Source organism: Tenebrio molitor, chromosome 1 (assembly GCF_963966145.1).
Source record: "Tenebrio molitor chromosome 1, icTenMoli1.1, whole genome shotgun sequence".
Lineage (NCBI taxonomy): Eukaryota > Metazoa > Arthropoda > Insecta > Coleoptera > Tenebrionidae > Tenebrio > Tenebrio molitor.
Window position 1 is genome coordinate 5963089 of NC_091046.1, and position 13163 is coordinate 5976251.

At 35.8% G+C, this 13163-nt stretch overlaps 2 protein-coding genes across 8 annotated transcripts in view; one reads left to right on the top strand and one right to left on the bottom strand.

Annotated features, from left to right (window-relative positions):
- Positions 1–471: 471 nt before the first annotated feature.
- On the bottom strand, positions 472–1907 carry LOC138141295 (probable serine hydrolase). The gene is made up of 2 exons (XM_069062015.1): positions 1771–1907; positions 472–1716 (listed from the first exon to the last, which is right to left on the bottom strand). Exon 2 carries the CDS (start codon positions 1618–1620, stop codon positions 613–615), a length of 1008 nt encoding a protein of 335 aa, XP_068918116.1. The 5' UTR covers positions 1621–1716; positions 1771–1907; the 3' UTR covers positions 472–612.
- Positions 1908–1919: 12 nt separating this feature from the next.
- Dmtn (transmembrane and coiled-coil domain 2 protein Dmtn) overlaps positions 1920–13163 on the top strand; it is a 38559-nt gene continuing 27315 nt past the window's right edge. For 2 of the 7 annotated variants that reach the window (XM_069062001.1, XM_069062002.1), the window contains exons 1-2: positions 3493–3687; positions 7939–8092. In XM_069062001.1, the coding sequence (XP_068918102.1) occupies positions 3644–3687; positions 7939–8092 (198 nt within the window). In that variant the 5' untranslated portion in view covers positions 3493–3643. Of the gene's footprint in view, positions 2135–3069; positions 3688–4110; positions 4265–7938; positions 8093–13163 lie in introns of those variants that run through there. The other 5 variants (XM_069062003.1, XM_069061998.1, XM_069061996.1 and 2 more) reach the window with 5 other exon arrangements.

Here is a 13163-nt window from a genome sequence, read left to right on the forward strand (position 1 = left end):
ACGAGTTGGTGGAAAAGTTAAACAATTTGGCAGACACGTGAACTCTATTAAAATATATAGAAAATGTACATAACTTCAACTCAATAAATTATTTTATAAAACATCTTTCACAATTTATCTGATATCTCTTGTCTGCATCATGGGTCTTGATAAACTTGGTAATTTTCGCGTAAACTGTACCTGGCTTGTTTAAATGAGCATGATGGGGATAATTAACGTTTTGGGATGATCTCTTCACCACTTCTAATATTGTAAACATTCTCTTTAATAGTAAGGGTTATTAAAGGCAGATACATTATTGCAATAATGCAGCAATACTTATTTTTTAAAATCAAAGTCTAAAGTCCCAGTCCCACTAACATCACTCATGAAACACATGACTTCCACTTCATCACAAAAGGTTGACAAGCCACATTTCACATTATTTTAAACAAATGTTGAGGTATAATCAGTGGAAGAAAATGCTTAAAATACTTATTAATAAATTTATAACATATCTTCAGATAACATTCATTAAATAATTTTTTCATTTTGTTGTAAACTAATTTTGAGGTTATGTTACAGGTAATTAAAGTTGGCAGCTCATATAAATTGCTTATAAATACAAATAATTTATAAAATATCTTTAACAATTCCTCCAATGTCTCTCTTTTCTATATCATAGGTCTCAATGAACTTGTTAATTATTGTGTAAACAGTTTCTGGATTATTTAAGTGAGTATGATGTGGGCCATCAATATAATGCATCTCAGCAGCTTTTGATGCTCTCTTGAGCGCTTCTAATATCTCATAAAAATTCTCTTTCTCTTCATAATATCCACTCCCTGAAAATTTTATCATTAAGATAGGTGAAGTCACACGATATGCACCCTCCAGCAAGTCTTTTTGTGACCAGTTCAAAATCAGTCTTGCCTTCAATCGAGGGTCACGAGTAAAATAGTACTTGTTTGGATCACTTTTGGACTGTGCAATGTTGCGGTCTAAAATGTGATGGCAGTGTTCAATGCTGATGGACTCATTATTTAAAGCTGTGAGTTTTTTCTTCATTACATCCATCACATAACTAGGTGGTTCTTCTGGATTTCTTGATAATTCATCATATTTTAAAAGCTCTTGTATCCCTAAAGCCATTCTGGGTCCATTATTTTTCTTGTACAGTGGCTTAACCCCATCAATACAAATCAGAAAATCAACTAGTTCTGGAAAAAATGTAGTATACAGAAAGCAACTGATTCCACCTAGTGAGTGTCCCATGAGGGAGACTTTAGGCCATTTAAAGTAATTGCTGATGTGTCTTATTATAATGGGGTAGTTCATGTTGTGGTAATACATTCCTGGTGGGAGTCTTGACGAGTATCCATGTCCTGGTAAATCAATTGCTAAGACACCAACATCTTCATTAAGTAGGGGAATCAGTCTGTCGAACGATCCACAGTTGTCCTGCCATCCGTGAATTGCGAGTATTGGTCTCTTGTCCGAAGGATCCCACCACTTCCCGGCGATGTGGCCCCAAGGAACCGGTATTTTCACCTCACGAAACGTGCGTTGTTTGGTCGCGAAGTGGCGACAATTTCTTGTAAGAGTATTAAAAACGAGTACATTCTTCCAGTTACACAGCATTTTTCGATCTGACCATCCTAGGATTCCTAGGTCCAAAGTCCCCTAACCTCAATTACCACCCAGATAACTAAACACTTGTATCACCCCCACTTCGTTCTATAAAAAAACATTGAAAAATCTCGTTTGATGATATCGTTAATTGCACGTAACATCATTACGAATTTCGCATCGATTTGATTTATTTTATTTTGTTGTTTGGAGGTTACGTCGGATGGAACCAGATGTTGGCAACGCTGGTTGACCTTGTCTGACCCGTAGCTTAGTTTACAGTGGTTGGGCGCCTCACTTCAAGGCACAAAACAATAATGTAGTGACACATTTTTGACATTCTACGAAATAGTGAATAATTTTTAATATTGTTGGAGATGTGTGTATCGTTTCGTTGTAACATAAATGAGTCTGTATTTCTGTGATCCTCCAAAAAGAGTTTTTCGTATTTGTGTTAACCCTGGCAGAATGTTTAAAATAATTTCCATTGTTCTAAAGGAGTACGATGGGAAGAAAAATTAATTAGGTAAGAAAGCCCCCTATGCTAGCCAGTTTTAATGAAATCTTACTCATCCTCTCGCCCATCTAGTGCTAAACCCCACCGTTAAATTTACGCGAGTGTAATTATTCAATTTTTTGAAGAGGTACAAGATCCACCGACTCCGGTCCCCACAAACAACACCACTATTTATAACCACCCACAGGTTTAATTTTATCTCGTAATCATTATCACTTGCATATTGCATGTTTGTCGAACGCGACTGTGGGGAAATTCGCAACGGTGTTGTACAAAGAAAAATTTTAATTAATCCAGAAGCAAGCAAAATAGTTTCACACAACTTAATTGCAAGTTTGTGTAACAAAGATTACAAACAAGGAACATAATTTTACAGTTCCACGAGTATTTTTTTTTTTTATAATGCGTTAGATAATTATGTGTTCGTGTTGGTCGAGAACCTAATCTACACCAATGTACAAGATAATAAAATCATTGTTTAGCAATTCCCAAACTCATCCTGTGTGGATTATCCTGTTTCGCCGGAGGCGACCACCGTGAACGTCATTTTAAAACGCTCCTACTCCATACAAAGTCCATAAAACAGCAAATGATTTTTCAGATAGTCGAACCGTGTCTCGTTTCGTGCTAAACTGGTGCAGTCTCCACGGGAAGGTTACAGTTCAACTGAAAAACGCAAGTACGGGACTGAAAAATAAGCACGCAAACAAATTTTCAAGTTTAAATGCCCTCAACGTAAACATCGTTACGGAAACCACCGTTCTAAAATTAAAACTGGAACAGAATTATAAATTGATTGTACGAAAACAAAACGGCGACGCAGAATAACTGTATCGGGCATCGGCCCATTATTGTCCACGCGACTTGTAATAATCAGTCGAAGCACACGTGTGCCAAACTTATCCCTGGTCAAATATTCTCGGAGGCGAGTTTATTATGTATTAACGAGGAACGTGTGTACGGTTGGGCGGTTTGGCAAGCGCATCTTGTAACAATTTTGTTAGTTCGGAGTCCTGACAGGAATGAATAGATCGTTTAGTGATGGGAGAAGTAAAAGAGACAGCTGAAGAGTATTGGCAGTATTTCAGGCGAATGCCGTGAACAATCGATGTGATGTCGGGGCTGAATCCAGATGGCGAGCCGACGAGATAAGTAAAGACGGAAGTTTTCCCAGTTCGATGCGGCAGAGAGGTCAAGTGAAATAAAAAATAAAAATCCGCAGGAATTAATCTCAGACTCGAATGATTTTGAACGTGTGTTGTCCGCTTATCACGAAAACCACTTGTTTCATCACCCCACTGTAAATTACGATTATTTACAATATGTCTCACTTTTTGATTAGGATAAAATGAATGTTGACTCTAGCACTGTATCTCAGTAAGTTAACTTTTTAGTAGTGTTGGTTCGTGCATCGTGCAATAATTTAATTCCAGTGGAAATTGCATCACGGTGTAATAGTTTGCATTTCGATTATTGGTCCTTCAACAGACACTAACGATTGTGCGATTTTTTTTAATTATGAAATTACAAGAACAACTTCATTACACGGATCATCTTCCAAGGTAAACATAAACATAAACCAGTTTCTAAAGGTGTTTGTTTAACTTGTGTACCAACAATTGATAAGAAAATGTGATGTTAAAAGTAAAAGCAGATTTTTTTTCTCCCGACCATGTGTACACTTTCACATTCAATCCTCCCATTTGATAATTGTTGTCAAGAATGATTATTTTTCGGTGTATCAATTGGGTGAAAGCTTCGACGGGCGCAGTTTTCAGTGTTCGTGATTTGCGTTAAACAATAATTGTAACCGTGACAGATGAAATTTCCGATTGCACACAAAAATAAAGCTCGGTCGTGGAGAAACGAAAGTCGCCCGAGAGAGGAGTATTTTAAGTGTGGACGAGCACATGGACAGTCGACCAAATTTTGTCCGATATCCGTCAATAACCGTGTTATCGTCATAACAGTGCGTACGATTTTGATGTTTGTGGAGGGCAATGATTAATCTTGGATTCTTGTGAGTTACTGATAGTTCGATGTTCCTTGGTCTTTCAGTTGATCTGTGCGAGTGTTTTGAGTCGGTTCGGTGCTGCGAATAAATTCCAAAATGCAGTTGACGCTTTTGAACATGTGGAGGTAAAGGCTTTCGATTTTAAGTCGTCTTGTTTTATGATCCTGATTTGTCAGAGTTAAACAATAGGTTATTTGTTTAGTGCACGCATTAATTATCGTAATTTTATTTGGTTGCAAATATGCACTTCAAACAGAATTACTTTAACAATAGTAGAGTTTTTGTGTACAACTCGAGGTTTAACTGTTCTTTATCTGAACTTTCTAAAGCACACTCATTTCTTTGTTACTCGTATGCATCATAATTGTGCTTATTTAATCGTATTCAAGGCTAGGCACGGTACAAAAAAAAAGAAAGATTCTGTTGTAGAAGGTGGTTCGTGAGGTGTAGGTAAGGTTGCTTTGTGCAGACGTTAGATTTTTGTTTGAAATGTGAAAGTTGGGATTTTTGGGTGACTGTTTTTCGGAAATTGTGATTATCTTTTATTTAATCAATCTCAAGTGTTTTAAAATTAATGGCGTGGTTTCTAGACTTTTTATTATAAATTGAAAAGATATGAATCACATCTACTCGTATGTTACCGCCAACAGATAAAATCAAAACATAAGTGTATACGTACTGAATAATTCTCAAACCATTCTTATTCTCGTGCTTGTTAATAAGTTAACACAATAGAAACAGCTAAACAGTCACCAAAATAATAATACACATACATACATTACGAGTTCAGCGTGTGTTATGATTTTTTAGCACTTTTTGTTTGACCAGAAATTCTCTAACGTGACCACAGAGTAAATTCTCGATTTAACGGTGTCGTTAATAATTTTAACTTATTTTCAAGTGACATCTGTTTAGGGAATTTTTGTTATGTAAATGTTATTTGCGGTTAAATCATTCCACAAAAAAATAAGTGAAAACAAATAAAATAAAATAAATTAAGATTAATAATGTTTAGTACCAGACTTGTTTATATTTTTGTTTCTGGTTTACGACAAAGCGATGAAATGATGGAAAGTGAATATTTTAACAATTTGAGGTTTTTAAATTTTTTTCCAGAAATGTATATTAGAGTGGCATAGAAAACAGTTATCCGAAAAAAAATTTAAAAATCACATAAAAACGTTTGCTTTTTAAATTTTTAACTTGTTCATAATCATAATAATACAGAAGAGAAAAACCTGATTGTTTTCCATTTTTGTCTCCAATTTATCACTACAGGACCATGAAATGATGAATAACAAATGTAATCACTAATCACATATTCTGGAAATTTATATATTTTACGACCTTGAGAATATTTTGGTATTTTTAAAAAATATACGTGTTTAACACTTTTTCTTTCAAAGTTTCTACGAGTTTTTTACGTGAGAAATTATTTTTAACAGCATTTGCTTATTTCCCGAAATTCCTTTCCACAACGAAAATATTCATATTTTTAACTTTTAATAAAATAGGTCAAAACAAATAAAATTTAAATGTTTTCTTACAGCGAATATGATCATTGATCAGATATTTTGACAAAAAACACTCTATCTAAAGGATTATTGGACTTTAAATAGGTCGTAAGTGTTTCAATGACATTTTTAATACGTAAATATTGTTTATAAGTTTAAGTTATTTGTTTACAATAGAATAGATTAAATAATACACAGTTTAAATGAACAAATGCCTAATTATAGTAAAGTTGTTCTTATTTTTACTTTAGACAATTTTTCACAGTTTTTTCAAAAAAAGTTATTATTTTTAACTTATTTTAGTTTACGATAGGTTAATGTTACTACTTTTGTTTATAATTTCGTCACAGATATCAAATATGATATGCTACCTTCAGTTTTACAAAAAATATCCCATCTATCGGATTTTTATTGTGTTTTTTTTATATATAACGTTCACATTCTTGCTTCTTTATAAAATTTTTAAAATGCAAATACATATTTTTCACGCTTCTAACATGTTCGTTAAATTGACATATTTTTATAACCTTGAGATTTTGGTATTTTTTTTAGAAATGTTCCATTGCATTAATATCGGGTGTTTTTTTTTAATTTCACCTCAAAGTTGGCGTTGAGGAGTCGATTGTGAACGCACCACTCGTGTAAAAACAGCTGATCCGTAGTGCGTTAACAATTGACTCATCAACCCCAACTTTCAGGTGAAATTTAAAAAAACCCGATATAAGTTAATAAAATAATATCGGGTGTTCATTTAAATTTCACCTCAAAGGTGGCGTTGAAGACTCGATTGTGAACGCACCACTCGTCAGTCTGCAAAGTAAAACACAAACAACGCAAAAAGTGAGGTTAGCTGATCCGTCATCTGTTTCCGTGGGGCATACTTTGAGAATAAATTTAAATAATGAACACCGATATAAAAAAGTTAAAGGTTATAAGTGATTTTTTTTTTAATAAAAAACCGCTTTTTGTATTCTTTTTTATAAAACTTTTATTATGTAAATATCATTCATGAGCACTTGATTTGTTTACAACAAAATAGGTTAAAACCACACAAAAACAAATGCTAATTATTCTGAAGCTGTTCTAATTTTTCGCCTTATCTCTAGTTTATCGCAACAGAGACATAAATGTGATGTAACGAATTAGTCACATATTTCGGCAATCTTACATATTTTCACAGCTTTGATTTTTTTTTTTTTCAGTAAGAACAGATATGTATTCTCGTAAACAAGTATTGAATATTTTGTGCAAAAATTAAGAGTTAGTGTCATTTCCAGCGAATTAAAAGTTTACAAAAGATCGTCAAAGTTGTTTTTTTGTTTTGAAGGTTAACACAAATTGATAACTTTGTAACATTTATTTTTTTGAAAATACGGTACAAGAAAAAAATTAGCCAGAGGCTACGAAACAAAAAAAAAAAAAAAATCAACAGTTTTTATTACAATTTGCTAAGCGTCTTAGTAAAATGTTCCTGAAATTCTTCATAACAAAACTAAATTTAACAAAATACTTCACTTGTTAGAAGTTGTAAATTCATTTTGTTCGTATTTTTGTCTTTCCAAGTAAAGAAAAAAAGGAATTACAATTACCGACTTGGTATTTATAAGGATTTTTTTTGTAACTGTTAGGTTTTATCTTTCAAACCACTGAATCATCTTTTGGGGCATTTTCTGCTGACATCCCACAACAATTTTGTCAATAATAAAATCTACATAACAAATTCATTCTGGTCCAAAAAAATTCAACAATTTTTCCGATTAATTTTAAAACGACACATTTCGTTCTCAGAAATAGAAATTTATTAGGGTGTCACAGATGAAACACGTATTTCGATGAATCTTTTTTTCCAAGAAACAGAATATTATTGAAGCAGTTGTAGGAGAGCTCGCATGAAAAATAAAAGCACTTTTGACAAGTGTGAGCCCCGCGTCCGTAAATAACGCGGGATTCCTGGTGAGGCGGGATCTCAAAAATAAAACCTGAACACCTCGACAACAAACCTTCAAAGCAACACATCGTAATGCACTTTGGGACTTAGTCACACCGGAAGGAGAGTTACCATCGAATAGTCCTCGTAAAATTCTAAAACTGTACATTTCAACACAACTCAGTTTAGTCGTCGCTTTTCCCCGTCATTCCGTTGAGCAACCATCGAGGAAAAACTCGCTTTTCCGATAATTACAATTACATGTCATCTAATTAGTTATCGCACCACCTGCCCCCCCTTCAAAACCCGCCCGTGTTGATCGTACTTTTGGTGTGATTGCGTGTCTGTCTGCTTCCAGATTAGGTGCAATGGACAGTTTGCACGTAACTTCCCAACAGACTGGAAGCAAAACATCGAGCAGGAGTACATCGCCATGCCGGCCTCGGGAGCACCACACTCACCACGCGCCTCACCATACCAAAACACTTAGTCACGGTTCGGACAGTGGCAAGGTAAGAGTTTTCTCCAGTTTGTTGCAGGAAAGATAGAAGTGCGATTGTGTTGGTTCATTCACGATCGGAAGAAACGCACGCGTCGGGTTATCGCAACGCAAAGGTTCAAAATGTCTTTATTTTCGTATTGGCGATAGTGGAGACTGATGACCTCGATGTATTACGAAGTATCGGTGTATTTTCGATTCTGGACGAAATCGATTCCAATGTCCGCTCGTTGCAAATTTCATCGGGATTGATTGAAGTGTGCGAGTAACACGACGTCCTACACGGTTTGTTTGTTTTAAAACAGCCGCCAGTGCAAAACAGACGGCTTGATCAAAGGTACCGACTGTTTAAATGTGTCAGCTCCATCTTGTTAATTGCAGTGTCGCACCCCACATTTCCAATTGATCGTCTTGCGAAAATATCGATGCTTGTTATCGACCGATATTTATTAATAGGCCCAACTGGCAAAATCGGTCATTATCTGCTAATGCAATGTATGACAACCTAAACACAAGTAGTGCTATCGCTGTGGTCAAAGTTTTACGTCGTGTTTGACATATTTCAACAAACGTGATCCTACCAGAAATAAAAGTAATAAAGCCACATGATTATCACAGATTTGTGGCGTAATTGAACGATATTTTATCGCAATCCGTCCACTTTTCAGCTCTTCCGCATCTCTCTGGAAATTGCAACGAAAATAACGTCGCTCCAGTGTTCGCGATTTAATTTCTTTTGTGTTTATTCCGGTCCAGATCCGCTTCAGTTTCTCCGGGTAATCTGCGACGTCGTACCGAAAAGACGTTACCCTTTTCGGGGACAGAATTTTTACTTATTTGTATCGACGCTCTTTTGTCCTTTGTAGTCGCTCCTCGGAAGTAATCCTTGACACCCGCGCTCCTCTTGATCTCTGGAGTTTATCCAACGATAAATAGTGCAAGTCGCAAGCGGCTCTTTAATATTCATTGGGAATGATTAATTGAAGATTATCGGTTGGCACGGGGTCAGTTAAAAATTCACCGGAACACTTCATTACTGCTTCAGATTTTCGCTGTCCAATTTGGAGGCTCCCGGTCCAGGAGTTGCTAATCTGTTTCAAGTTGGTAATTCGGTTTTGACTCCTAACGCCATTAAAATAATGAAAGCTGATAAATTATGGATGCGGAGTGAATCGCTTTGTTTCGGACTCGCAGACATTTTGGAGTGTTCTGTCCTCGGTCGTGTTGCATTTTCGACTGGTAATTGGCCGGTGGATGTGCCAAGCGAAAGTATTTGGAGGGATTTTCCAATTAAGGATTGTTCGGTTTTGGGTTTCGCTTTTTTTTTTACGGAAATTGATAGTAAATAGTCCTTGGGGCACGGTCGGAATCAGTGGCGGCTCCTCCGAGGAGGCAACGGAGGCAGTGCCTCCCCAAATAAAATTAAATAAAAAGAAAATACAAAATATAATACTTAATTAAATATTATATTAAATCATTATATTTATGAATATATTTGCTTACAAATGATAATTATTCTCTTAAAAATGTGTTGCAAGAAGATTTTAGCGGTTAGCATTTGTTGCTTTTGTCGGCCGGAGGCAGAGTTTAATTTAGCGCAGCACTGTTCGCCGCTAAGCGGACGAAAATGCATGGAAATGCGCCTAACTAGCATCGAGGCTCTCGGAATAAATCGTTTTGTGCCCGAGAAATGACTTCGGCCGGAGGCTTGCCTTGTTTACAGACGTCACGATTCATGTACATATGACTATCGCGGGAACGAACGCTGTTGGGTCTCGAACTGTATCCGAGCTCTTACGAGTCTTGACTCTTGACCACGCACCGGTGGTCGTTTACAAGTGTAGATTGCAGGTGCTCGTTTTTGTTTTTGTTTTGGATTTGGAGTGGTATTATTGGTCCCTGGTCAAAAGTCCGTGTTTTAGAATTTATTTTTATATTGTTTAATAAAATGAAGAAAGATATGGAAATTAAACAAATTGCGAAGATGTTATTGATTAATTATTAAATCATCCATTTAATTCATTGTCTTACGATAAATTGTAAAAAGTCAAGATCAGCCACAACCAAATTTAATCGGCCTTATATGCGTAAGTGGAAAGCAGAAACGGTAATTTAACACTACGTGGTTACGTGGTATCAGAAATGCACACGACTAGTCGGAAGTGTGAACAAAAATTTGTTGTTTTGTTGGCCTTGCATGCTATTTGCTGTTGAAACAGAAAACACGGTTTAGTCGCGTTTAAGATTTAATGATTTTAAAAATATTGCCCTTTGTATCGAACGACACCAAAAATCAAAATACAACAAATATTATGTACAGTCGCGAGCAATAAATTTTGGTCGCCAAGGTCATTCTTTGACGCAATTGAAAATGCTCAATTGTAAAACAGTCGTAAATGTCATAACCTATCATCATGTTGTATGACATTAATTGTCATTTTGTTCTCATTTTTTTGACATGGGCATAATCAGGCAGGGAAATTTTTTAAATTTGTGTTAATCTAACCAAATTTTGAAATGACATTGACGACCAAAATTTATTGCTCGCGACAGTAGGTTCATATCTTCTACAAAAAAGAAGATTGAATATTTTTACCTATTTTTACTTAACAACGTACTGGTAAGCATTTTGGGACACCCGGTATAGTTTATTTAAAAAAATTATTATTATGGTATATTTATTATTACTATGTTTGTTCAAGTTTGCCTCCTCAACAATAAAACCCACGAGCCGCCACTGGTCGGAAAAAAGTTTTTGCTTCGGCGAAGTCGACGTTCTTCGACTAAAACCTATAACGGCGGACCCGGTGGCATTTTCGCAAACACACTTTATCCGAGTATCGATCGGGGAAATTCTAGGGCCCATAAACCTATCTGAAAGATCTACGAGTCAGATTATCAACAATACAGGTTTCACGACTGTCGGTAAATAAGGAAAAAAAATTAATGCGCGGTTCGCGGAATCGCCGTTTGAAATTCTTTTCGAACAAAGGGAGATCGACGGGTCGGTCCTGCAGTAAAATTCGTCGTAAACAAAATTCGTCCCGTCAGCTTTTGATTTAACGAGGGGAATTCGCGGCGCAATGCCGTAAACATCTCGGCAGAATTTCCGAAGTCGGCGATAAGGAACGGTGGTCCCACCGGAAGAAAAAACAACACCAGACAAAGGAAGAAAAGAGAGTGCACATGTTGAATACACACAGATTTCAGTGTTCGTCATCCGGCGAAAATTTCCGGTCGGCTGTTGTGGTCACTCTTCATACAAATGAGTCCTCCGGCGTGGACGTGCATTGACCCCCCAAGTTTGGGCTGTTGCACGGTGGATAAAAACCGTGGGGTTTTTGTACGGTGCTCGGGTTGTTACCGAAATTTCGATCGATCGTCGAAACGCAAGAGAAATGGTCGGCGAATTTCGATGGGACGGGAAAGGGAAAGAGTTGAGACGCGCAGTGAGTAGCGAAAGTAAAGGTAAAAAGCTAATCGCAGAAATAGATAGTGATTGTATTATTTATGGGTTGAGAAAATGGCACATTTCACACCACGAAATTGTTCAAATGCTGATAAGTTGTAACAACAGATTTTGCTCTGAAATCGAGACTGCGATAAATGTCATTAATGGTGTTTCTAGAATCGGTGGTACCGTTAATGGACTCTTGCTTTGTCTGTTCGGATACAATGAGTAAAAGAAAATCCGAAATTACACACTGGGAGCGAGATTTGGTTTGAAATGGCATAAAGAAAACAAGACATAGATAGAAATATCACGATTATTAAACAGAAAAAGTCCTCGAGTTCTATAAAAAAAATCAAGAATGCAAGGCAATATAATGAACAAGCCACGTTGAGGACGACCAAAGAAACTAGCGAAACGTGAAGAAGCTAGTTGTGCTTTCTGGAATTGAAAAGAATCCAAGATTATTTTTTGGTACGAAAGTACATACATTCTTTTCCTGGTTGAGTCTTTAGGAAGATGCCATCTAATAGCAAGAAAAATAAATATTATGATAAAAAATTTGCAAAGGATTACATCAGCAAAGATAGTATTTGGAAGTGGTAGATGTCAGAAAGTGTGAAGAAGAAAAAACTACAGTGAGAAGATGTGTGGCAGCAAAGGATGTGCGAAATCTTGTATTAACTGAAGGGGTGATAGATTATTTATTTATACATTTTAAAAAAGCACTTGAAAGGAAGAAGTTAAAAAATTGAGATTACCAGCTGGATCCAAACATACAAAGAAAGAGTGGTGAAGAATGATTGATTTATAATGATCCGCATATCTTGCCACACCTTTGCAAAGTCCTGATATGAGTCCAATTGAACATTTAGAGGATGATAGTAAAAATTTATTCGTGCTAAAGATTACAAATACAATTTTGTAATCATCGACGTAAACGATTAACACGAAAATGTAAATTGCATGAAACGTATTTTAAATCAAGAACATTTTTACTTCTTCTGGAAATTGGCTTTTGGTAGATCCTTTAAATGATTTGGAAGAGTACAAGATATTATGCAATAATATCTTAATCCACTTCTAGTGCGAGACGATCTTTGAAATTCAGGATTAGACAAGTCTTACATGATCCAAAGTGTTAAATTCGAAAGTGTGTTCTTTTATATAAACGAGACAATTAAAAATGTATATGGAAAGTGCAGTCATAATTTCAAGATACATACTTAAAACTCTGACACGACAGAGTTTTTCTTCAAAAAAAAAAAAAAAGAATTTAGACAGATGACAAGAATGACTTGAAGCCAAATTAAATAATAGTTATTTATGTGACGCGCTTAGTAAATTAATCTTTACGGGCGCCTTGGCTTTTGTGTGACGAGTGACGAAGGAACGAGTCTCCATAAGCCAGTAAGCCCAGTAAAGATTAATTGCTAAGCGAGTTGCATACAAACTTTTATTTGCATCTTCAGCCTTTAAATTTTGTTTTTTAATTGTTATTTATGTTTATAAAAATTTTGTAATGAAAGGCGGTGGGGCAATTATACCTACGCCGTCATGGTGTTGAGATAAACAACAAAAATACTTGTCAGAAGTTTTGTGAAAATTGTTGAAAAAAAAAGAATGGCTTTAA